The 27408-nt window shown below is 39.2% G+C and overlaps 1 protein-coding gene across 3 annotated transcripts in view; it reads right to left on the bottom strand.

The window, feature by feature from the left end:
* The window catches only part of GALK2 (galactokinase 2), a 210146-nt gene that overhangs the window by 70940 nt on the left and 111798 nt on the right, over positions 1-27408 (bottom strand). For all 3 annotated transcript variants that reach the window (XM_058294170.2, XM_004471789.5, XM_058294171.2), the window contains exons 6-7: positions 1913-2011; positions 277-429 (exon numbers count right to left, since the gene is read on the bottom strand). In XM_058294170.2, the coding sequence (XP_058150153.1) occupies positions 277-429; positions 1913-2011 (252 nt within the window). The remainder of the gene's footprint in view (positions 1-276; positions 430-1912; positions 2012-27408) is intronic.

Below are 27408 nucleotides of genomic sequence, written 5' to 3'. Positions count from 1 at the left end.
ATTGCAGGGAAAGCACAGGAAGAATGAGAGGTGATGAGTTTTTGTGTTTTGAATGTTTGTGGTTTTTGGTTTTTTTAAAATATTACTATTATTACTGAAATAATGAAAATGCTCTAAAAATGATTGAAATGAGGAATGCACAACTATGTGATTATATCAAATACCACTGATTGTACACTTTAGATGGATTTATGCTTTATTAATATGTATCACTAAAATTGATTTATTAAAACAAAAAGATAGTTATCAAATTTCACTGGTTTACCAATTTCATACCTTTGCAGCCAGCCGACACTCCATCACCCTGACATTGAAATGAGAAGTTGCTGCCTTATTCATTTCCACACAACTGTTGGCAATCACAAATACTGCCCCACTCGGGAGTTTTACATTGGTTGCTCTCAGAGGACTAAATTCTATCAACTTGGCCTATGGGAAGGAAAATGACAGGTGAGATATATTTTATTAAAACTAAGAAAAGTTTTATATATTTATGCATTTATTTACCTTAACAGATTATTTCTCAAGAAATTCATTTACTCATTCATTCATTCATTTGTTTGTTCACTCAAATATTATTTATTTAATGTCAGGCACTATACTAGGCAGCAGAGATACAACAGTGAACAAGACACTGTCCCTGTCCTCATATCATCTGTAGACTTGTAGGAAAGACAGTCAAGTAGACAGACAAATATATGTCCTTGTGTTACAATGGTAGGCAAAACACAGGTTCTATATAAACACATAGTTGAAGCACTGGACCCAATATATAGCCTAGAATAGGCTCCTTTGAAAAAAGGGAAATGTAAATTGAGTCTGAAAGGATGGGCAGGGCAGACAGAGGATTTCTTTCCCCAAATAGGGTGTTAGGTAGAGGGAACAGCATATGCAAATCCAGAGACGGGAAAACATCCTGTGAGTGTTAATGGTGCTTTGGGTAATGAAATTTGACTAGAGCTTAGAGTTTGAGGAGTGAGGAGTGAGGAGTGAGGAGAGGTTAGGATGGATGGGGTAAAGCTGGGATCTGATCATGAGTGCCTTGCAAGCCCAAAGAATTTGGACTTTGTTCAGTTCCATAGCTAACTTATATAAACATCAGGACTCTTGCCATCATGTATGCTTGTCAGGTCCCATCTAAAACACCCATGGTATGTTTTTAGTATTAAACCAAATTTCTTCACATCTCATATCTTTGGCTTAGGGGAATCAACAACAACTATTCTTAATAAGAAGGAATCCAGGTATTCTTGAAAAATAGCCACGCCTGTAAGAATGATAAAAAACTAAGAAAAGACATTGAAGAAATATCTACTACTATTTTGGAAATGGAAAGTTTATGGGCAACAACCAAAACCTTTGCCAAGGGGAAGTAATATTTTACTAAGGAATTTATTCCCGGCTTAATGTCAACATTCTTTTTGCCACCACCATAGCCCCAAAAGTGTTTACAGAGAAAAATGATACCAAAGAGTAAATTATGAAAAGAGAGATTGCAAATACATGTGGTAAAAGAACTAACATTTGGGTTTAAAACCAACAAGAGATTATGAAAATGCCATGCAATGAAGTGATTTGGGATAGCAGTAGGAAAAGAAGACACTGACAACTATGAAATTGAGAAATCTTATCCTAAAAATGAAGAGAAATGGCAGGGAAGGTTGGGAGCAACACTAAGAATATGAATAAAATAGACTGAAGTATGATTCTGGAAGCTTAAGGGAGAGGTAATCAACATGAAGCAGTAGGTGAAATGATGATAGCCTTGAGCTACAAAGCTGGTGGGAAAACATTATCAGTGGAGCCTAATAAAGTAGGCTGCCCTTAGCCAAACATGCTCAAGATCTTAAGACCTTTCTTTGCATGTGAATTTTTCCTAGTTGAGATTACCAAATAGCTCAATGTCACGTACAGTTCCTTCTTCTGCAAGAAATGATATGGACTGGTCCATGCCTCCTCCTTCAGTGCCAATATAACGCTCACTCTTGGCACAGATTTCTGCAAGTTCCACCTGGAAAAGTAAAAACTGATTTGAATCGTTGAGTACATTCATAATCTATTTCTCATCCATTTCTTACCCCAGGCATGACAAATAGGTTTTAATTCTAGTTCCAACTCTGATCCATTGATATTAGTTGCCTGGAGCATTGTGTTATCAAGGATTCCAAGACTGCAGTTGAGCCCAACAGGAAAACAAACCAAGAAAGGACTCTACAGTGCAAGCAGTTTCTCCCATCTTTCTCCCCACAGCCACAGTGGGGATCATTCCAACTTTATTTTCCAATCCAAAAGTCATACTGTCTCTCTGGCACTTTCCTTAAAGAACTGGTGCTATATCATCAGACCTATCCTCCTCCAACCAAGATGAAGATGAAGATGCCCAATAGATAACACATTCTAATTCAAAATGAAAATTTCAATATAAAAAACTAGAAGAAAATAAGAATGTATTTTTAAGATCAGTTACATTCTTTAATTGTACCCAAACTCTTCCAAAAATATCATTTTTATCCGTTTAAGAATCTCCAAAATGGGAAACGGACTTGGCCCAGTGGTTAGGGTGTCCATCTACCACATGGGGGGTCCGCGGTTCAAACCCCGGGCCTCCTTGACCCGTGTGGAGCTGGCCCATGCACAGCGCTCATGCGCGCAAGGAGTGCCGTGCCACGCAGGGGTGTCCCCCGCATGGGGGAGGCCCATGCGCAAGGAATGTGCCCCGTAAGGAGAGCTGTCCAGCGCAAAAGAAAGTGCAGCCTGCCCAGGAATGGCACCACACACATGGAGAGCTGACATAACAAGATGACGCAACAAAAAGAAACAAAGATTCCTGTGCTGCTGACAACAACAGAAGTGGACAAAGAACAGAGAACAGACAACCGGGGCGGGGGGAGAAGAGAGAAATAAACAAACAAACAAACAAATAAATAAATAAAAAGAATCTCCAAAGACTGTTGATTAGTGAGCAAGTCACTGGGCTGGACAATCAAATCTTCCTCCTTAAGAGAGTCTTTCTCAAATACTCTTCCTACCTGGTGTCCCCTCTCTCTGGACTCCCACAATGCTTATGGTTAGTGTTGCTCATTTACTCCACTATTCATCCCTCTAGCCATTCATTCATTTTTTTCTTTTTTCTAAAACTTGATTCAGGCTCTTTTTTCTCACCTAGTTCACTGGAAGATCCTTCTAGAGTAATCATTCTGAAACACATATAATCATCTCTTGCCTCCTTGGCTGCCACCACTTTAATATTCATACTTCTCAGCATAGTACATAAGGTCTTTTTTTTTCCTTTCCCCTTCCTCCACCCCCGTTGTCTGCTCTCTGTGTCTATTCGCTGTGTGTTCTTTGTCCTATTGCATTCTTGTCAGCAGCACCAGGAATCTGTATCTCTTTTTGTTGTGTCATCTTGCTACATCAGCTCTCCATGTGTGCGGCGCCACCCCTGGGCAGGCTGCACTTTTTTCGCACGGGGCGACTCTCCTTGAGGGGCACACTCCTTGCATGTGGGGCTCCCCTACATGGGGTTACCCCTGTGTGGCATGGCACTCCTTGCACTTGTCAGCGTTGCGCATGGGCCAGCTCACCTCATGGGTCGGGAGGCCCTGGATTTGAACCCCGGGCCTCCCATATGGTAGGAAGATGCTCTATCAGTTGAGACACATCTGCTTCCCAGTACATAAGAACTTTAATGACATGTGTCTTGTTCACTTCTCCAGCCTGCTCTCCCTCCATTACCCTACGTAAACCCTAAGTTCCAGTCATCGGGAATACTGAACAAATGCTGTTTTTCTTTATCCCCAAGTCCTCCCACATCTCAGTGCCTTTACAAATAGGATTTTCTGTCTTCTCTTCTCAATACTCTTCTCTCCAGCATCCTCACTATTCATTTATGATCAATTCAAGCATCACCTCCTTATGGAAGCTGCACCACCCAAATAGACATATACTACATAACTCCTCCTCTACAGTCTCATATTAGTCTTTTTATAACTCTATTGTCATTTATCACAGTATACTTTAAGTGTGAGTTTTGTTTTTCTCCTAACCTACCTGTCTATAAGAGCCCATGCAATGCCTATTCCAGAACCTATCCCATTGTTGCCATGTAACTAATATTAGCTGAATCACAGTGTTTTATAATGTTCTTTAATCATATTATGTTTCAATCATATCTGTTTTCCTGAGAAAACTGTCAGTTCTGTGACATACTGGGTTTCTTTTGTGTTTCCTCCTCCCATCATGTCAGGAACATAGTAAATACTCAAGAAACACCTGTTGCTTCTACTTTCTGAGAATAGCTGGCCAAATACCATCTGACAGATTCTGTAAGTGGCATATTCCTTATTGGCCATGTGGATACACCAACATTAATTTTGCCTTGTGACAAGAGGTAAAGTAGGGATTTTGATATAATGGGCATTGCACATAACCTGTGTAACACACGGAGATAGTGACTTCTCCATAACAGGCACATTAAAAATAAATTAGGGGAGGGAAGCAGCTGTGGCTCAATCAGTTGGGCTCCCATCTGCCGTATAGGAGGCCCTGGGTTTTTATCCCAGGGCCTCCTTGTGAAGGTAGGCTCACCCGCAGGTGCCGCGGAGAGCTGCCTGGCCCTCAAGCACCACGGAGCACCGCCCGGCCCGCAGACGCCACAGAGCGCCACCTGGCCTACAAGCACAACAGAGAGGTGACTCAGCAAGGTGATGCAACCAAAAAGGGAGACAAGCAAAAACAAAGAATAGCGTACAGTGAATGGACACAGAGAGCACACAGCAAGCAAGCCACAAGGAAGGAGGGGAAATAAAATAAACAAATACAGACACAGAGGAACACACAGCGAATGGACACAGAGCAAAAAAAAAGAGCCACAAGGGGGAGGGAATTAAAAAAAATAAACTAGGGGAGCATGTATGGTTCAATGGTGTACGGTCTGCTTCACATGTATGTGGTCCCGGGTTCAATCCCCAGTCCTCATTAAAAAATAGAAAAAAATTAAAGGTATATGAATAAATTAGCACACAGAGGTGGATGAGGCATTTTCTCTTTTGTGAGCATTATCTCTTTTAAGTCCCCAAACAATCCTCTGTTTATCCCCATTATCCAGATAAGGAAAATGGGGTTTGGAGACATTTAACCAGATATGGAAGAGCCACAATTTGAGCCTCCTCTGTCTGACTTCAAAGCCTGTTTTCTTTTTACACTGGACTTAACTACTCTCCCCAAAATGGTGCTAACATAGCCTATTTCTCCACTACCTCAAAGGAATGTAAAAGGACAAAGGAGATCACTAAAAATTTAAATATCCTATCTCTTAAGTTGAAAACGTCAAAGGCTTGAGAAGTTCATGCTTACTAATTTTTTTCCAATCTCTTGATGTTTGGCAACAACTGTGTACTTTAATATATACAGGATATTAATTCTCCCAAATAATCTATCTGGACAAAATCCACAGTGAAATCCAGAAGTCCCTAGCACATCTGTGTCAAGGATATTCTACCTGCAGAACATTCTTATGCGTCACTGCTACCTTGCATGAGGAATTCCCAGTCCCATGACTGAAAATCTCAATCCCAATTCCCAATCCCATGACTGAAAAAACAATATTCAATCGTTTTAAATATAGGAAAACAAGATGAAAATTGAGATAAGAAAGTTGAAAGATGAAAGAAAGGATGGCTCACTTTCCTATCCCCCAGAATGCATATAGAATTAAGCAGTAAAAGTAGTAGAAAGAACCCAGTATCAGACAGCTCCACTGCAGATGTCCACTTGCACAGACCATTTTACATGCAAATACTTTAGTTCAAGGTTTACCTCCCCCCATGCCAAGATAGCTCCCTAGTCTGTTTGTTGTTGTTTTTGTTCATTGTCTGCTGGTTGTATTTTGCTCATTGTCTGCCGTTGTCTATTTTTTCTTTAGGAGGCATCAGGAACTGAGCCCGGGACCTGCCATGTGGGAAGTGGGCGCTCAAATCCTTGAGCCACGTCCACTCCCCATATCTTTTGTTGTTGGTGATGTATCCAAACATCACACTTTATTTGCTCAAAACAGACAGTAAATTTCCAAAACCATTATGATCATCAATACTGGTATGCAGGCGGCAGACTTAGCCCAGTGGTTAGGGCATCCATCTACCACATGGGAGGTCCGCGGTTCAAACCCCGGGCCTCCTTGACTTGTGTGGAGCCGGATCACGTGCAGTGCTGATGTGCGCAAGGAGTGCCATGCCATGCAGCAGTGTCCCCCGCATAGGGAGCCCCACGCGCAAGGAGTGTACCCCGTAAGGAGAGCCACCCAGCGGGAAAGAAAGTGTAGCCTGCCCAGGAATGGCGCTGCCCACACGGAGAAGTGACACAACAAGATGACACAACAAAAAAAGAAACATGGATTCCCATGCCGCTGACAACAACAGAAGCAGACAAAGAAGACACAGCAAATAGACACAGAGAACAGACAACCGGGGTGGGGGGGAAGGGGAGAGAAATAAATAAATAAATAAATCTTTTAAAAAATGCTGGTATGCATGGAAGTTTTCAAGTTCTTTCTTTTATTTTTATTTTTTTATATATTTTGCTCCCTATATCTTGATTTAAGCCCTCACTCTCCTGCCTACTAGACCTGTGACCTTAGATTGCTTAATTTTTCTAAACCTCTATTTCTTCATATAATATTAATAATAAAATAATTTTAGCAGGTAAGATTTACTGAGCACTTACCATGTGCTGGGTACTATTCTAATTGTTTCACATAAATTTATTATTTACTTCTCATAACAACCCTATGAGATATAAATCCCCCCAACTCCATTTTACATATGAAGACACTGAGTAAGTTTATTAGCTGAGATGAGGCTAGTAATTAGTAGAGCTGAAATTCAAACTTGAATATTTAACTCCAGGACCCATACTCATTCACCATTACCATATTACCTCCCATACATAATGTGGGGGAAAAAAATACCTGCACTCCCAGCCATGGACTTACTGTGAATTATAATGAATTAAATAAAGATACCTCATAAGCTCTAAAGCACTACATAATTTTTAATTTAATTATTTTTACATAATGAATAAGAAATCATTTGGTTTACACAAGAAAGTAGTTAAGTCCCAAGCCCACTCTAAAGACAGATTATAATTACTCTGCAATACAAGATCTTTTTTTTTTTAACAAATCAATTTTACTGATACATATTAATAAGAATATAATTCATTCAAAGTGTATAATCAATGGTATCTGGTATAATCACAAAGCTGTGTATTCATCATTTCAATCATTATTAGAATATTTTCTTTATTTCAATAATAATAATAAAAAAACAAACAAGAAAATTCCTCACCTATCGATCTCTCTTTCACTTGCTGTATATAGCTGCTAGAGGATCTTTTTAAAAGTGTTCAGGGAAAGACAGAACTTAAAAAATTCTGGATTTCCCTAGGACAGGCAATTCAACAATAGGAAGTAATAAAGCCTAAGGCAAACCAGAGAGTGTTTGCCAGTCTAAAAGCATTTTTGTCCACTGGGCAGGAAAGAGGATGGGGGCCCTGACAGCCAAATAGAGCATGGCTGTAGTTAAAAATTAAACTAGAAGCCCACCAGTTTGCTTGCCCTCAGGCCCCAGTGGCCTAACGACCCTAACCCTCCATTCCCCCCAGAACTTCTCTCATTTCATTACCTTTCTAAAAGTTAAAAGCCTAAATCCTAAATGGTTATGAAATATGAAGAACTAGAAACAAAAAATTTAAAAATCTCAAATCCTGTTTAAGGGAAAACTTGGATGCTTCTGATAAAAGCAAAATCAGAGCTGGGTCCACAGCCTAAGCTGGAGGTGGCATGCCTTGAAATCAGAAACTCACAAAACACCATGACATAAATGGAAGCAGAGAATGCCAGTCATTCTGGGAGATGTAAGGGAGACATGTGAGTCTGCCCACGCCTTTTCTGTCTTTTGGGGCACTGGAAATAGAACCATGCTATGTTCTCCAAGCACTATATTCAGACAGAGTGACTTGCAAAAGCATTAAATCAACACGGCACAGCTACTAGATAGATTTCAAGAAGATAAGAAGGTGCTATCAAAACACAGGAACAAATGTGTATGGAAAAGAAGCCTGTTGGAAGTTAGCTTTATGGAAAGTTCAAGATGAATTCAGGGACCCAATTCTATTTCCCTGACACCCAATGGATTCTGAGGTCCACCCACTCCTATTTCCCCTCTCTCCAAATGCTCATGCGCAGGGGCATGCACACATACACACAGCCTAAGAACCCTTACACAAGAACAGCAAAGCTCTAACAAAGAAAGGGTTCACTCCCCTCCCCACCAATGTACTTTTTTTTCCTATCATATACACTTGACCACTTCAAGAACACCAAGTATCTTGAGACTAGTCACTCATGGCACTGAGCATTCTAAGTGCTCTTTTGAAACATTAATGTCAGAGAATCATAAGGGAAGACAATTTTGACCACATGCAAAACTTTTCCAAAGTCAGTGGACAATAAGCTAAGTTTCTATTCTGACTCCTACCCTCTGGGAGATTTGGAGAAACCTGGCATTATTCATAGACCTTCTTTTAAAGACAGTTAATGAGGCTAAGTTAGTCCTAGTATGATTATTTTCTTGATGCAGCCTAGGAAAGAAACTAGAAGTCAATGAGCTCCCTAAATTAAACAGCCTACCCATCTGCTGGCAGTGGGGCTATGGTAGAGGAGAAATACAGGGTTAACTTTAATGGTCACTGAGAAGGGCTAAAGATTCATGAATGTATTGCCTAGCTAAATCCGGATGATTATAAAAATAACAATAATACAAAAAGACATCTTAGTACAGTGAAATATAACCCTATGTGTAGCAGTTTTAATAATGAGATTGTTAAAACACAAAATAAATACATAGGAACATTAATCACTTTGAGTCACTCAAACATGCCTATGGAAAGCCTAGCTCATCAGACCACAAGACACTAACCAAGCACCATCATCTAACTATTGTCAGCCACCCTAAGTGCAAGTCAAGAGGAAAGAAATAAACAGCCTTATTCATTCCTTTAGAAAGCACCCTAAAGATAACAAGTGGACAGGTCATTATCTGCCCTCAAGGAGCTCAGGATATTGATACTGTCTTCAGGTAAAGGAGTTTTATCAAAAGAAAAGGTAAAATCAGCGTGCCAGACAGCTTCTAATTGCCCCTCCGGAAGTTCTCTCCACTGATTTTCCTCCTGTTCTCTGCTAGGAGGCCCAGTATGTACCACATCACCAGGCTCTTATGTACTCTGCTTTCCTATCGGGTTTGGTCAACCATCAAAGAGTTTGTAGTAATTACGAGGGTGCATCACAAAAGAACAAAAGTGGACTTCATCTGTCGACATTGGCAAAACACAATCTACGGAACCTGGAGAAGGCTTGTACTTGAGAAATATGGCTCTTAAAATTACTGAGGACTCCTGGAGGGCAGAAGCCCAGTCTTTGAGTTGGCTCCCTCCAACCAGACAACTGAGAGTTTTCCCTAGCCTTACTGATAGGCAATCTGAGTTGCAAAGTGACCTGAATTCTGAGAGGAGGCATTCAGCAAGACAGGAACACAGCAATTTATATAAAACGATTTGGACTTCCAAGCCCATGGAGATCCTAAGGAAAAGTCTATGACAGGTTTCTTCCAGCCTCAAAAATCCCCACTTGTACTGGATGAAGAGAAACCTTCTTTACCCATCATAACATAAAAGTTTTTATATTTCTCCAAATGATGATCCTGGACATGCAAATGCAGGTAGCCTTGGATGTGGGTGGCAGGGGGAGCGGAGGGGAGTTACATATTAACATGAATCTAACTGGTAATAATGAGATTCAAAGTAAGGCAAGAGTACAGTACACTCTTGGCTACTCCAAGTGTGGGTCTTAGACATAGCACTGGTGTCACCTGGAAGCTGGTTAGAAATGCAGCATTTCAGGTCCCACCTGCTGAATTTATAGTCTGTATCTTATCAAGATCCCCAAGTGATTTTTATGCACATAAATTGGAAAGTATGCCTCTAAATGATCTCTTAAACTGTGAGACTTTCTTAATAAATTAAGCAGACAGGGAAGAATCAAAAGAAGGGAAAGATGCTAACAAATGTCAAATGCCTTCTAAGGGCCAGATACTATGCAGAATAATTTATAGACACTAACTTATTTCATCTCCAAAACTATTCTGAAATATCAAAATCATAATCATTATTTCATGGAGAAAGAAACTGAGTCTCCAAAAGGTAAAAAAAACTAACCTAAATTTACATAGCTAAGATTCAAAGTAAGACTGACTTGACTCCAAAGCCATCCAGGCCACCTTGTTCCTCCAGCCTCAGGGCACAACTGAGGCTATGCCCGGACACTGGTCTGGGTAAGCAGATGGAGCATGATCTTTGCATACCTGAACTGAACCTCCCTTTCATTAGATGGGACAATGGTGTTTAGTTTACACAAACTCTTGGATGCAGAAGTTTCTAAGCAATCACAACTTTAATCCATTTGCTACCTAGGTTTAAAAAAAAAAAAAATCACCCTATCTGGATCTTTGGGTGGTTGTTGGAGGGCTAGAGGGCTTTCTCATTATCCATCTCCAAACACAATCCCCAAATACCTCTTCCTCCCAAACAAACAGCTCATCATCCCATGTCCCAAAATGGTCTCAATATGACACCTTGGTATGGCTTTTGTAGCCCAATAATAATAATGGCACCTAACACATTGACTCAGACACTATTCTAAGCACTTTTCATGTAATATCTAATTTAATTCTCACATCTATGAGGAAGGTTTTATTACTGAATGCATTTTATAATGAAGAAACTAAAACATAGAGAGGTTAAGTAAATTGCCCACAATAATTTGGGTAGTAAGCGGTGCAGCCAAACTTCAAACTCAGTCTTGGCTCTATGCTTTTAACCACAGTACTATATTTTGATTCCAAGGGAAGAGAGGTTTCAGGAATGGACCACAAACCCAAAATTCAGGAGGCCCAAAAACCCTTCCGTGCAAATTTTTATGTCTTACTACTACAACTAATACAATTCCTTTCATTGTCTAAATTCTTAAAAAAACAAACAAACAAAAAAACCAGAAAAGAAAGAAAAGAAAAAAACAAAACCAGCAAACACATACCAAGGTAACTATTATTGGGAAATGGGGAGGAGGAGAAAGAATATCCAAAAAGAGTTGTGGCAAGACAGCAGGAGGCAGTAGCCTGGCCAGACTGATAGAATCAGACAAGGCTATGACCCAAGTCACTGCTACTAAATACCAAAGGGGCCTCCAATGCCTGTGGTAAAGGCTGGTGTCACTCCCTTGGCTGGCAGACTGCTTATTTTGGCTCTAACCTTCCAAAAATGTTAAATAATGATGATTATAATGGATGGGCAGCAGGCCTGCAATCTCTGTGGTTTGGCAAGTGAGTCCTGGAACTGCACGTCCCTTCCAGTGGTCAGAGGGACCCTCCCATTCCCCCAGGGGAGGGTTCCTCGTACTGTGTTATAAGCAGTCCTGCTTCACCCTTGAAGTACAAACTGCAGGAACTCTGAATGTAAACCAATCTGTATTCTCAGGAAGAAGGCAAAGAAGAAAAGAGCATTAGATTATTATTATTCCCACAGCTAAGAATAATTGTTAGAATTAACACTAGTTAACTTTCCTAAAATGATTTTAAATGCAAAAAATCATCCCAAATCAAAGAGAAAAAAAAAATAACTTAGATGAATCATGGTGTAAATCAACCAAATCTATTATTCATTGTAAGTACTTGCCTGGTAAAAAGGGTTCCATATGTACAATATTCAATTTACAAAAACTTTGACAAAAAGTAGGAAGAATGTTTAGGGTCAGGAAATGGTGGCGGGTAGTTAAAGAGCTGTAGCAATAAAATAAATATACTAAGATGTGTTCAAATGTTATGCCAAGGGCATCTGCTGAAGGTCATTATAAGAAATAGTCATGCGGAGTAGGTGTAGCTCAGTGGTTGAGTGTCTGGTTCCCACATTCAAGGTCTCAGTTTCAATCCACAGATCCACGGTACTCCCCAAACCCGCCCCCCCCCCCCAAAACACACACACACACACACACACACACACACACACAAGAAATAGTCATGAGAACACTAATTTGCATTTGTTTTCAGAATCTTCCAAAAATCATTTCCATTATGTTTTGTGTGCTCTAAAGAATCTATGTGAGAAGCATTTTTCAGAGTTTAGCACCCCCAAGAAATATATCACCTCTTCTGAAGAAATGAAATATTTCCTCTATTCTGATCATAAGACCTCTGTAACTTACTATGTTTCCTTTTTATCTTGGCTTCCAGGAATCTCAAAGTAAATATGATTAAATAAAACAATGATGTTAAAAGTCCATTGGCTGGTTTTCATTCTTCTTTCCATTGTCCTGGATTTCTATTTCTAAATTTTCAACCCTGTTGAATAAATGTTCTTAGTTGTATAATTCCTAGACTGCTTTCAAAATAAAGTATATACGTACATGATACAGATAAAAGAAAAAATTGAGACATAATAGGCTTCAGGTGGAATAGCCATATTAAGAGGGGCAATGATATAAAAGAGTACTGTCTAAGAAGGGGGAGTAAGAATGGTGAGGAGGTCTACTAACCTTATTATATGATGAATATTTAAAAGAACAGGAGGGGGACTTCCAGGAGATGGCAGACTAAAAAGGCATGGGACTCTCTTTTTTCCTAGAAAAGTAGCTAGAGGACAAGCAGAAACAGCCTGGAAAAAAATCTTCTAGGGCTTAGGACACCAGGGGAAGGTTGGACACTGCCCGAGAGAGAGAGGCAAAGGAAAAGAATCACAACAGCAAAACTGTGAGTTAAAAGTGGCAGCTGCATCTGCCAGCATCCTCCCCCACCCTATAGACATATTGAATAATCAGGTCTGACAGGCAACAGACAAAGCCGGGAGGGGCAGGGATCTACCTTCCCAAGAAAGGGAAGAAAGGGACACAACCTAAAGCTGGACTCAGCTTTTGACCTGCAAATTTGGTCCCATGCCATTGTTTGCCTTGGGAGCCATCAAGGGTCTAAAGAGATCCAACCCTTTCAGTCTCCCTCTCTACTAAACGGGCCCGGTTGCTGAAGACTCAAAAGGGAGTGGAATTTATTCCCTACCCATGAAAAGGGAGGTAGCTGCCACCAAAGGTTGAAGAATCATCTCTGAGAAAGTTTAAATTACGAGGCTCTTAGCCTCTAGGCAGGATCCTCTATAACTTTGATACTGTTGTGTTGTAGCAAACACACTGCAACCAGGCTTTGAACTGAGAGGGTTGCCAAAGAGCATCATCTGCTGGTGGGCCAAGGAAGTATACATGTGGAAATTAAAAGTAAATAAGCAAGAGGATTTTTCAGGCTTTCCCGCTTCCTTCCCTAAGGACCTTGGAAGCCAGTCTGCAACCCATGACTGCGTCAAGGACCCAGATTTAAGCAACCAACAGGGACAACCCTAAAGATCCACATCAAGTTAACCAAGAATCAAGGAACAGTAGTAACACACAGCCTCCTGCCACTAAATCCCTATGAAAGAGAGAAATTAAGCATCTCAGTAAACTCACCATCTTAATCAGATGCCTAGACATCAGCAAAAAAATGACAAGCCATACTAAGAAAATGAAAGAAATAGCCCAAGAAAAGGAATATATCAAAGCCCTAGAAGAGACAAAGGATTTGAGACAACTAATTAATGAGATGCACACAAATTTCCAAAATGAAATGACTGAGTTGGAAGACAATATGGCTAAAGAGATAAACAACATCAAGAAGACATTGAGCAAGCACAAAGAAGAAAATGAAAACCTGAATAGAAAAGTAGCAGAGTTCATGGGAATGAAAGACACAATAGGTGGGGTCAAAAATATTTTAGAGACATACAACAGCAGATTCAAAATGATAGAAGAAAGAAAAAGTGATACCAAAGACAAAACAGCTGAAATTGAAAAGAGAAAAGAATGGAAAAATCTGAGCAGGGGCTCAGGGAATTGACTGATAACATGAAACATAACAGCATACTTGTCATGGGTGTTCCAAGAGAAGAAAAGGGAAAGGTGGCAGAAAGAGTATTTGAGGAAATAATAACTGAAAATTTCCCAATTAATATGAAGGAAATGAACTTATATATATGCCCAAGAAGCATAGTGTACCCCAATCAGAATAAATTCAAATAGACCTACTCCAAGACACACACTACTCAGAATGTCAAATGTCAAAAATAAAGAGAAAATTCTGAAAGCATCAAGGGATACAAGGGATGCCCAGTAAGACACAGTGCAGATTTCTCATCAGAAACCATGGAGGTGAGAAAACAGTGGTATGATATAATTAAGATACTGAAAGAGAAAAATTGCCAGCCAAGAATTCTTTATTTGGCAAAATTTTCCTTCAAATATGAAGGTCAGTTTATAATAGTCATAAAGAAACAGAAACTAAGCGAGTTTGTAAAAAAGAATCCATCTTTGCCAGAACTATTAAAGGGAGCCTTACAGCCTGAAAGAAAAAGACAGGAGAGAGAGGCTTGGAGAAGAGTGTAGAAGGCAAGAATAGCAGGAAGGATAACTAAGAGAGTAAAAAGACAGGCAAAAATAAGATATGGCATATGAAAACCTAAGATTAAAATGGTAGAAGTAAATGCAGTTACAGTAATATCATTAAATGTGAATGGAGTAAACTCCCCATTCAAAATTTATAGGCTGACAGAACGGATTAAAAAAAAACATGAGCCATCCATATGCTGCCTACAAGAGACTCACCTTAAACCCAGGGATATAAACCAACTGAAAGTGAAAGGTTGGATAAAGATATTCCACGCAAACAATAACCAGAAAAGAGCAGGGACAGCTAAACTAATATTGGACAAAGCAGATTTTAAATTTCAAAAGTTATGAGACACAGAAGGCCATTATATAATAAAGGGACAATCCTCCATAAAGAAATAACAGTCATAAATATCTAACACAACACTTACATCATTGATAGAACAACTAGACAGAAGATCAACAAGGAAACAGAAGACTTGAACAATATGATAAATGAGCTAGACTGTTAGACATATGCAGAACATTGCACCCAAACTCAGCAGGTTATATAGTCTTCTCAAATGCTCCTGGATCTTGCTCCAGGATATACCACATGTTGGGTCATAAAGCAGGTCTCAATAAATATAAAAAGACTGAAATTATGCAAACTACCTTCTCAGATCATAATGGAGTGAAACTACAAGAAAAGAAAATTACAGACCAATTTCCCTAATGAACACAGATGTAAAAATCCTCAACAAAATACTTGCAAATAGAATCCAACAGCAGATCAAAAGACTTTGACAGAATGTCCAAGTGGGATTTAATCCTGGTATGCAAGGATGGTTCAACATAAGAAAATCAATTAATGTGATACACCACATTAACAAATTGAAGGGGGAAAAAACAACCTGATCTACTCAATTGATGAAGAAAAGGCATTCAACAAAATCCAGCATCCTTTCTTGATAAAAATACTTTGAAAGACAGACATAGAAGGAAAATTCCACAATATGATAAAAAGTCATGTTTGAAAAACCCACAGCCGAGAAGCAGATTTGGCCCAATGGATAAGGCATGCGCCTACCACATGGAAGGTCCGCGGTTCAAACCCCAGGCCTCCTTGACCCGTGTGGAGCTGGCCCATGCGCAGTGCTGATGCGTGCAAGGAGTGCCCTGCCACACAGGGGTGCCACCCGCATAGGGGAGTCCCACACGCAAGGAGTGCACCCCATAAGGAGAGCCGCCCAGCGTGAAAGAAAGTGCAGCCTGCCCAAGAATGGCACTGCACACATGGAGAGCTGACACAACAAGATGATGCAACAAAAAGAAACACAGAATCCCGGTGCCAATGATAAGGATAGAAGCGGTCACAGAAGAACACAGCAAAGGGACAGAGAGAACAGACAGCTGGGGGAGTGAAGGGGAGAGAAATAAATAAACAAATAAATAAATCTTAAAAAAAAAAATCCCACAGCCAACATTGTACTCAATGGGGAAAGGTTGAAAGCTTTCCCTCTAAGATCAGGAACAAGACAAGGATGCCCACTATCACCATTGTTATTCAACATTGTGCTAGAAGTTCTAGTTAGAGCAATTAGACAAGAAAAAACAATAATAATAAAAGGCATCCAAATAGGAAAAGAAGTAAAACTCTCACTACTTGCAGATGACATAATTCTATATTTAGAAAATTCTGAAATGTCTGCTATCTGATCATTCTACCCTTTCATCCCACATTTCCATTTTCCCATAGTTGGTTCTTTACTCCTCTCTATAAATGTTTTGCCTAACACTTGAGATGCTTGCAGACTGTACAGCCAGAGCATTCCCCCTATTTCAATAGTCTCTCTGATTCTATAGTAAAACTTCCTTTCCCCTCTTGCAATAATCATTTTGAATAAAATCTCTTTACCAAGTCCAGATGTGCTCTTTATTTGACAGGCATCAACCTCATAAGCAAAGGACAACACAGTTTATTATTTCTTTCCTGTTAACATCTCTAACTAGATGACTAGAGAATCCTAAAAGATCAAATGACTTTCCTGACTTCTATCAACACTACCTACCCGGGAAGAAAAGAAAGTTAATACACACATGAAAGCATGCATATGACAGGCTACACTCTTAAGTCCACCTGTTCCCTGAAGAAGCTCTGGTTTACACTCATCATTTATCTAGACAGGCTGCAGTAGCATTTTATAGTTTTATGTATCACTGATCAACCTCTTCTCATCTAACATAAAGCTTTAAAAAATCAAGACTGTGTAGCATAAACCTCATAAAAGGTTACAATAATTAGAGTTACTGAGACATATAAATATTTGTTAGTCAAACCAAATTCATGTTGTCTGGTATTTTCTTTGGAATCTGCCCATGTCATTACACTGAAACGTGATATACACAAACCTTGAGTGACTGCAAGTGAAATAATGTGACCCTATATACACAGTGACAGTTTAAAATGACATTTGCTTTAGTTATTTTTATGTTAGATATCTCAAACAGTTTATTCTAAGCTTGGTACATTTTGTTTCCTAAACAAAACAATGAAAGAGAACATAAAATTACTTACATAGTAGTGCAAAAATGAAGGATTTTAATTCCTTGACAAAGTTGAGAATTCGTGATTTTTAATCACCAGTGTTTTCATTCATTCAACAAATATGCATTGAGTTCTGTGTTTCTTATTAAAATATACAATAAAAAATCAACCAGATATGTTAAAGTATTTATTTCCTCTTTTAATGGATGTTTTTCCTAAGTATTAGTCTTTTATTAACCAAAAACTCAACTTTATAAAAGGGAATCTGTATCAGATGCTTAAAATAAGGCATTCTTATGGGTAAGCAGTAGGCCCCTACTTATCTATGTAATTTTAACAATTTTTAAGAATAATCATGTGAGGTGATTCATGGAAAAGTCCAGTCAAAAAAAAATTAATCTCAAAATAATAGTGAGGTAACAATCTTGCAAATCCAAATTGAGGAAATTCAACAACAAAAATTTGTCTTGCCTTCTTCAAAAACATCAATGTCATGAAAGACAAAAAAGGTTAAGGAACTGTTTTAGAATAAAGAAAACAATACATTCTGTATCAGGGGCAAAAATTAAGAGGAGAAGAAGAAAGGAAGAAATAAAGAGAAAAAGATGGGAAGAGAAAAACAGAAGAAAAAAATCAGGTAAAAGGTTGTAAAAGATATTATTGGTGAAATTGGGAAATTTCAATATGATTGCATGTTAGATAGTATTGTATCAATGTTAAATTTTCCAAGTATGACAGTTATATAATGATTATGTTAAAGAATATCTTGTGCTTAGAAAATAAATGCTGAAGTATTTAGGGGGATTATACCTACAACTAACTCTCAAGCGGTTCTGAAAAAATAAAAAAATAAAACAAATGTGACAAAATGTTTATGTCAATGTAGGTAAAAGATATATGTTCATTGCATTATTCTTGCAACTTTTCTGTAGGCTTGAAACTTTTTCATAATAAGTTGGAAAAACTTTTAAAGTAGTATATTAAGAATGCATTTAATTTTAAATCTATATAAATATTTCATTAACAATGTATGATATGTTATATTGTTATACAAAAAAGTTGAAGCAAATAAGTAATGAGAGCTTTACAATAGAAAGGCATTAAATAGATCCAAATTGTTGAGGTTAAAAACCAGGAGTAAATAAATGCAATATATATATATATATTTTTTAAGATTTATTTATTTATTTCTCTTCCCTTCCGCCCCCCCAGCCCAGTTGTCTGTTCTCTGTGTCCACTTGCTGTGTCTTCTTTGTCCGCCTCTGTTGTTGTGAGCAGAAAGGGAATCTGTGTTTTTGTTGCGTCATCTTGTTGTGTCAGCTCTCTGTGGGTGCGGCACCATTCCTGGGCAGGCTGCACTTTCTTTCGCGCTGGGTGGCTCTCCTTATGGGGCGCACTCCTTGCACGCTGGGCTCCCCTAAGCAGGGACACCCCTACGTGGCAGGGCACTCCTTGCGTGCATCAGCACTGTGCATGGGCCAGCTCCACACAGGTCAAGGAGGCCCGGGGTTTGAACTGCGGACCTCCCATGTGGTAGACGGATGCCCTAACCACTGGGCCAAGTCCGCCACCAACAAAATATATTTTTATTTTTTTATTTTATTTTATTTTTTTTTTAAGTAAAATTAGCTTTTTTTTTTTTTTTTTAATTTTTTTTTTTTTTATTGACTTTGTAATAATATTACATTAAAAATATATATGTGAGGTCCCATTCAACCCCACCCCCCCCAGCCCCCCTCTCCCCCCCCCCCCCAACAACACTCGTTCCCATCATCATGACACATCCATTGGATTTGGTAAGTACATCTTTGGGCACCTCTGCACCTCATATACATTGGTTCACATCATGGCCCATACTCTCCTCTATTCCATCATGTAGGCCCTGTGAAGATTTACAATGTCCGGTGATTACCTCTGAAGCACCATCCAGGGCAGCTCCATGTCCCGAAGACGCCTCCACCTCTCATCTCTTCCTGCCTTTCCCCATACCCTTTGTCCATTATGTCCACTTTTCCCAATCCAATGCCACCTCTTCTATGTGGACACTGGATTGGTTGTGTCCATTGCACCTTTATGTCAAGAGGAGGCTCAGATTCCACCTGGATGCTGGATGCAATCCTCCCATTTTCAGTTGTAATCACTCTAGGCTCCATGGTGTGGTGGTTGTCCTTCTTCACCTCCATCTTAGCTGAGTGTGGTAAGTCCAATAAATCAGATTGTAGGTGCTGGAGTCTGTTGAGGCTCAGGATCTGGCTATCACATTGTCAGTCCAGAGATTCAAATCCCCTAAATATATCTTAAACCCCAACATTAACTGCACCTCCAGCACATTAGCATGAAAGTCTTATGAAGGGAGATCCCATCTGAGTCCAGATTCATCACACATAAACACCATTTCCAAAGAGGGGCCATCTGCCCTGGTAGTTAACCCCATCGGCCATGACCATAACTCCCATGGGTCTCTTTAGCCCTCAAAGGAACCAATATCTGGGGGTTGTATCTGCTTTATCTGTCTCTCTGACTCTGCTCAGTTGTGCATGAGGGCAAACCTTCTGCCAGCCTCCAGACTCTTTTTTAGAAACTCGTAGCCATATAAACTCATTTCTCCTTTCCATTTCCCCCTTACTTTAGGTCAAACAGCATTTTAAAGTCATGGTATTTTATGTAGACATGGATATTCTGCTGATCCGCATTGAACCTTCCGTATAAGGTCATTTTCCAGTTGCATCATCAGTTGGTAGTTGATAGTGGTCCCTCGTTGCCAGGGAGGCTCATCCCCGGGTGTCATGTCCCACGCTGGGGGGAAGGCATTGCATTTACATGCTGAGTTTGGCTTCGAGACTGGCCACATTTGAGTAACATGAAGGCTGACAGAAGGAAATTCCCAGGCACAAAGTTGCTCTAGGCCTTGTTATTATTTTGGGTTTATCAGCTCACAAGCATAGTCATTAGTATCAGGGGCTCACTGTTGAACCCTCACTCCCTCCCGGTCCCCACCACTGTACCTGGGAGACTGTCGCTGCTCCCCTAGGGACCACGACAGAGCACCACTGGCCAGGAACCCAGTACCACCCCTACTGTGGTTTTTAATTGTTGCCACTATGAGTATATCCAAACATTACCATGCACCCTGGACATATGTTCTGTACAGCTCCCTGTCAGTCATATATCACCTGTCATTGGTATCCCATACCAGTATCCCTCCATTGCCATTGTTGAAACACTCTGTGATCCAGAACTCCCCGAAATTTGAAGCCCAATATAATGTCATGGTCCCTAACTAGGGAATGGCATATAGCGATGAGTTTAAAGGATAGATAAAGAACTTAGATAAAGAATGTTGACTTGAAAAAATTCCACATCCTATTTTTTTTTCTTTTTTTTCTTTTTTTTTTTTTTTTTTCCCCCCCCCCCCCCTAATTATTCAGCTTTTCTTCACAGGAGTCCTAGACCACAGCAATGTATATATATAATATACAGCACTCCCACACATCCACCAGAAAACCTTTTCCCTTCCACAGTGATACTCTTACGCCCTATTCATATCATATTTACTTAAAGTGATGTACAGAGTCTGAGACATTAGCTTTCTAACAAGGTGACATCTGTGTTTACATTATGGTGCATACTTTAGGATACACAGTTCTTTACATTTTTAGTTATCCTATGTTTTACATTATGGTTTACATTATCAGTCTGTCATCTCCTATATGTTATGGTGTAATATTACATGTTTTATATCCATCCTTGTGTACTTTCGAGAAACTCCTCTCTTACCCCCCATTTACTTTGGTTCCACACATTTAACGTCCATTTTCCCTTCCACCTTGGTGCCCTCAGTGATAGCCAACCTCCGTTTCCTGAGGAGCCACTTCCAGAGATAGATGGAATAGTGTTCAGGGCCTAACTTGCTCAACTGCCCCAATGCCCTGGGAGCCACCCTTTCTCTCGAGGGATACAGTTCCCTCTATTGGATGGCATTAGTCCTCCCCAGGATGTGGGTCCACCCCCACTCTCACTACTTGGGTTTCTACCCCATGGTGTCACCCACTCTGGCAGAATGAGCATTTAGACATTCCCCAGGAGCCCGTCCTGCATCAGACCCTCCCCTCCGAGCATTCTAAACAGGTAACCCTCTTTATTATATTTTGATATGATTTTCTCGGCATTTTACTCTCCACCAACACCTGACCCTCTCCTGGTTCGTATGCTACCCCTCCCTCCCCCCACTTTTGGGCAACGTTACCCACCCGTCCCTCCCCAGCCACCCTCAAACCCGCAAAGCCCCAAGCAAAGGCAACCCCTTGCCCCCCTTTTATCTCTTCTTTGTGTTCATACTTACCACCATCTCGTCTTAAATTCCACCCCTGCAGACATCGGCTCATATCCTTCCTCCACCCTCCGATTTCCTGCAAGCCTATCGTTCAGTCTCTTGCTATCTAGGGCAGCTTGTTTATTTCATATCATTGAGGTCATGTAGTATTTGTCCTTCAATGTCTGGGTTGCTTCACTCAACATAAGGTTCTCAAGATTCATCCATGTTATCACATGTGTTTGTAGTGTGTTTGTTCTTACAGCCGAGTAGTATTCCATTGTGTGTATATACCACATTTTATTGATCCACTCGTCTGTTGATGGGCATTTGGGTTGATTCCAACTTTTGGCAATAGTGAACAATGCTGCTATGAACATTGGTGTACATATATTGGTTTGTGTTCTTGTTTTCAGTTCTGCTGGGTATATTCCCAGCAGTGGTATTGCTGGGTCATATGGCAAATCTATGGCTAGTTTTTTGAGAAACCGCCATACTGTTCTCCAGAATGGTTGGATCCTTCTGCATTCCCACCAGCAGTGGATGAGTGTTCCCCTTCCTTCACATCCTCTCCAGCACTTGTATTCTTCTGTTTTTTTCATAGCTGCCAATCTTATGGGTGTAAGATGGTATCTCATTGTGGTTTTGATTTGCATTTCCCTGATAGCTAGAGATTTGGAACATTTTTTCATGTGCGTTCTTGCCATTTGTATTTCTTCTTCGGAGAAGTGTCTGTTTAAGTCTTTTTCCCATTTTTTAAATGGATTGTTTATCTTTTTATTTTCAAGATGTAGGAGTTCTTTATATATGCAAGTTATAAGTTTCTTATCAGATATATGATTGCCAAATATTTTCTCCCACTGTGTGGGCTCCCTTTTTACTTTCTTGACAAACTCCTTTGAGGTGCAGAAGGCTTTAATTTTGAGGAAGTCCCATTTATCTATTAGTTCTTTTGCTGCTCGTGCTTTTGGTGAGATATTCATAAATCCATTACCTATTACAAGGTCCTGTAGATGTTTCCCTACACTGCTTTCTAAGGTTTTTATGGTCTTGGCTCTTATATTTAGGTCTTTGATCCATCTTGAGTTGATCTTTGTATAAGGTGTGAGATGGTAATCCTCTTTCATTCTTCTACATATGGCTATCCAGTTCTCCAGACACCATTTGTTGAATAGGCCACTCTCTCCCAGTTGAGAGGGTTTGGTGGCTTTATCGAATATTATGTGGTTGTATATGTGAGGTTCTATATCAGAGCTTTCAATTCGATTCCATTGGTCTATATGTCTCTCCTTATGCCAATACCATGCTGTTTTCACCACCGTAGCTTTATAGTATGTTTTGAAGTCAGGTAGTGTGATTCCTCCAATTTCGTTTTTCTTTTTCAGTATGTCTTTGGCTATTCGGGGTCTCTTTCCTTTCCAAATAAATTTCATAGTTAGTTTTTCTAGTTCCTTAAAGAAGGCTGCATTGATTTTTATTGGGATTGCATTGAATGTGTAGATCAATTTTGGTAGGATAGACATCTTAATAATGTTCAGTCTTCCTATCCATGAACAAGGAATAGTCTTCCATTTATTTAGGTCTTCTTTGATTTCCTTGAACAATCTTGTATAGTTCTCAGTGTATAAGTTCTTTACCTCTTTAGTTAAATTTATTCCTAAGTATTTGATTTTTTTATTTACTATTGTGAATGGTATTTGTTTCTTGATTTCCTCCTGATCTTGCTCATTATTGGTGTACAGAAATGCTACTGATTTTTGCGCATTGATCTTATAACCTGCGACTTTACTAAACTCATTTATGAGTTCTAGAATCTTCGTTGTAGATCTCTCAGGGTTTTCTATGTATAGGATCATGTCATCTGCAAATAATGAAATTTTGACTTCTTCCTTTCCAATTTGAATGCCTTTTATTTCTGGTTCTTGCCTCAGTGCTCGAGCAAGTACTTCTAAGACAATGTTAAATAGGAGCGGCGACAGTGGGCATCCTTGTCTTGTTCCTGAGTTTAGAGGGAAGGAGTCTAGGATTTCTCCATTGTAAACAATATTGGCTTTAGGTTTTTCATATATACTCTTTATCATGTTCAAAAAATTTCCTTGTATTCCAATCATTTGGAGTGTTTTTATCAAGAAAGGGTGCTGTATTTTGTCAAATGCTTTTTCTGCATCAATAGATATAATCATGTGATTTTTTTCCTTCAATCTGTTTATATGGTGTATTACGTTGATTGATTTTCTTATGTTGAACCATCCTTGCATACCTGGGATGAATCCCACTTGGTCGTGGTGTATAATTCGTTTAATGTGTTGTTGAATACGATTAGCAAGTATTTTGTTAAGTATTTTTGCGTCTAGGTTCATTAGAGAAATTGGTCTGTAATTTTCCTTTCTTGTGATGTCTTTGTTTGGCTTTGGTACTAGGGTAATGTTGGCATCATAGAAGGAGTTGGGTAATGTTCTTTCTGTTTCGATGGTTTGGAATAGTTTTAGCAGGATTGGTGTCAGTTCTTTCCGGAATGTTTTATAGAATTCACCTGTGAAGCCATCTGGCCCTGGGCTCTTCTTAGTTGGGAGATTTTTAATAACTGATTCTATCTCTCTGCTTGTGATTGGTTTGTTAAGATCATCAATTTCTTCTTTTGTCAATATGGGCTGTTTATGTGTTTCTAGGAATTTGTCCATTTCCTCTAGATTGTCATTTTTGTTGGAATATAGTTTTTCAAAATATCCTCTTATGATAGTCTTTATTTCTGTGGGGTCAGTGGTGATATCGCCTTTCTCATTTCTTATTTTGTGTATTTGCATCTTCTCTCTTTTTTTCTTTGTTAGTGTTGCTAAAGGTTTGTCAATTTTGTTAATCTTCTCAAAAAACCAGCTCTTGGTCTTGTTTATCTGTTCAAGTGCTTTCTTATTTTCTATTTCATTTAGTTCTGCTCTTATCTTTGTTATTTCCTTCCTTCTTCTTCCTGTTGGGTTACTTTGTTGTTGTTTTTCTAATTCCTTCAAATGTGCAGTTAGTTCTTCAATTTTTGCTCTTTCTTCTTTTTTGATATATGAATTTATGGCTATAAACTTCCCTCTCAGTACTGCTTTTGCTGCATCCCATAAATTTTGGTATGTTGTGTTATCATTATCATTTGTTTCAAGGTAGTCATTGATTTCTTTTGAGATTTCCTCTTTGACCCACTGTTTTTCTAAGAGTGTGTTGTTTAATTTCCAAATCGTGGTGTGAAATCTGGGCTTCTTTCCCTTGCAAATCTCCAGCTTGACTCCACTGTGGTCAGAGATAATGTTTTGTATGATTTCAATCTTTCTGAATTCGTTCAGCCTTTCTTTGTGGCCTAGCATATGATCTATCTTGGAGAATGATCCATGTGCGCTTGAGAAAAATGTATATCCTGCTGTGTTTGGGTGTAGCGATCTATATATGTCTATTAGATCGAGCTCCTCTAATATACTATTCAGATGTTTTGTTTCTTTGGTGATTCTCTTTTGAGATGTTCTGTCCAGAGTTGATAGTGGTGTATTAAAATCCCCCACTATAATTGTAGATGTATCTATTCTTTCACTTAGTTTTTCCAGCGTTTGCCTGACGTATTTAGAGGCACCCTTTTTAGGGGCATAGATATTTATGATTGTTCGATCTTCTTGACAGATTTTCCCTTTGACTAAAATGTAGTATCCTTCTTTGTCTCTCACAATTGTTTCACATTTAAAGTCTATTTTGTCTGATATTAATATAGCTACTCCTGCCTTTTTTTGGTTATTGTTAGCTTGTATGATTGTTTTCCAGCCTTTCACTTTCAATCTCCATGCGTCTCTGGGTCTAAGATGTGTCTCTTGTAGACAGCATATGGATGGGTCATATTTCCTTATCCAGTGTCCCAGTCTGAATCTTTTGATAGGTGAGTTTAATCCATTGACATTCAGTGTTATTACTATCAAGGAATTATTTGTGTTAGCCATATTTTGATTGGATTTGTGTTTGTCATATTTTGTTTGTATATTTTTTTTTGTCTTTTTTGTTGTTGTTGTTGGTCTTATACTCTCCTCCAACTTTGCCTTTCCTGTTTTTTCCTTTCTTCCTGCAGAACTCCCTTTAGAATTTCTTGAAGGGGAGGTTTCTTGTTGGTATACTCTTTCAGTTTCTGTTTATCTGCGAATATTTTGAACTCTCCATCATGTTTGAATGCTAGTTTAGCTGGATAGAGTATTCTTGGTTGGAAATTTTTTTCCTTTAGTACCTTGACTATATCATACCATTGTCTTCTTGCCTCCATGGTTTCAGAAGAGAAATCAGCACTTAATCTAATTGAGCTTCCCTTGTATGTGATGGTTTTCTTTTCTCTTGCTGCTTTTAGGATTTTCTCTTTGTCTTGAGCATTGGATAATTTGACAAGTATATGTCTTGGGGTGGGCCTGTTGGGGTTTATGACTTGTGGAGTGCGCTGTGCTTCTTGGATATGTACATCTGTCTCTTTCAGTAGATTTGGGAAGTTTTCAGCCATTATTTCCTGCAACACTCTTTCTGACCCCTTTCCCTTCTCTTCACCTTCTGGAATGCCTATAATACGTATGTTTGAGCGTTTTGCATTGTCATTCAGGTCCCTAAATCCTAATTGGATTTTTTCTATCTTCTTATTGACCCCTTCTACTATCTGTTTGATTTCTGATGTACTGTCTTCCACATCACTAATTCTCTGCTCTGTCTCTTCTAGTCTGCTGATATTTGCTGCAAGTGTATTTTTGATTTCTTGAACTGTGGTGTTCATTCCCATCATATCTGTTATGTTTTTGCGTATGTCTGCAATTTCCCCTCCAAGTGATGTCTTCATGTTGTTAACCTCTTTCATTACTGCATCAAATTTGTCGGTGATAAATGTTCTGAGATCTTTCATTGCTTGTGCCAAGTTTTGCTCCCCTTCGTGATTATTGGTTTGTTGATTGGATTCAGCCATGTTTTCCTGATTATTGGTTTGGTTCGTAGATTTTTGTTGCTTTCTGGTCATCTCTTTATTTTGACGAATTTAATCAGTTCCTTAGCTTCTTTGTCTGCTCTTGGAGGTTAATTAGTTGTTATTTTTGCACAGGTGTTATATCTTCTCTTTGTCACTTTTTTCTTCTTATTCTAGTTACTTGTTGTTGGTTAAGTTCACTTTAGAGGAAAGTATTAGTGTTGGGGAAAGGCAATTGTGTAAGCAAGGGAAGAGTGTAAAGTTGTATTGGTGATGTATGTTAATAAAGCAGGAATATGAGATCTGGAAGGATGGAGGTTAGATTCATGTAGATTGTATAGAGTTATAGCTGTAGGTAGAGTACCTTTTATGAAGTTGATGACTGAATTTGGGAGGAATATGGTATGAACTACACAGCTATTGTTTTCATGAGAGAGGGAAAAAGAAAAGAAAGGTAATAGTTTCAAGAGTGGATAATAGACAGAAAACAGAACAAAGGTATTAGAAATTAAGAGTTAGACACTTTGTGGATCAAAGAACGGGAGGTGGGGGGTGGAATATAGGAGAGACAGTAGATGATAGTGGATATCAAGATGCAGGGGAAGGGGGATAGTGTAGGTAGCCTAAATCAGTTCACACAGAAATGAGGCAGTGGAGGATGGGAAAACCCAGCAAATGTGAGGTGTTCCCTGTAGCACCTATTGTGTACTTGAATTAAAGTAAAAATAAGTGGAAGATGAGGGACAAGAGGGAAAGAGAAAACCGAAAAAAAAAAAAAAAAAAAAAAAAACTTCCCTCCAAATCGATGTCCAGACACCTCCGGACCAGCAAAAATCCCGAAACAATCCGGTCCCAAAGAGTCTCCAACGCCGCCCAGCCGATTCCCTGCAGAAGACTCTAACAGGGATGTTCACTCAGCCGCCATCTTGCCCCCTCCTCAACAAAATATATTTTTAAATCTATTTTCACATTATCCTGCATTAAAACATAGTAAGTTTCTGTGAATTATTCCCAAAGGATGTTTACATTTTTTAAAAATTCTG

The sequence above is a fragment of the Dasypus novemcinctus genome, chromosome 3 (assembly GCF_030445035.2).
Source record: "Dasypus novemcinctus isolate mDasNov1 chromosome 3, mDasNov1.1.hap2, whole genome shotgun sequence".
In the NCBI taxonomy this organism is placed as follows: domain Eukaryota; kingdom Metazoa; phylum Chordata; class Mammalia; order Cingulata; family Dasypodidae; genus Dasypus; species Dasypus novemcinctus.
This window is presented reverse-complemented; position numbering and strand designations above follow the sequence as displayed.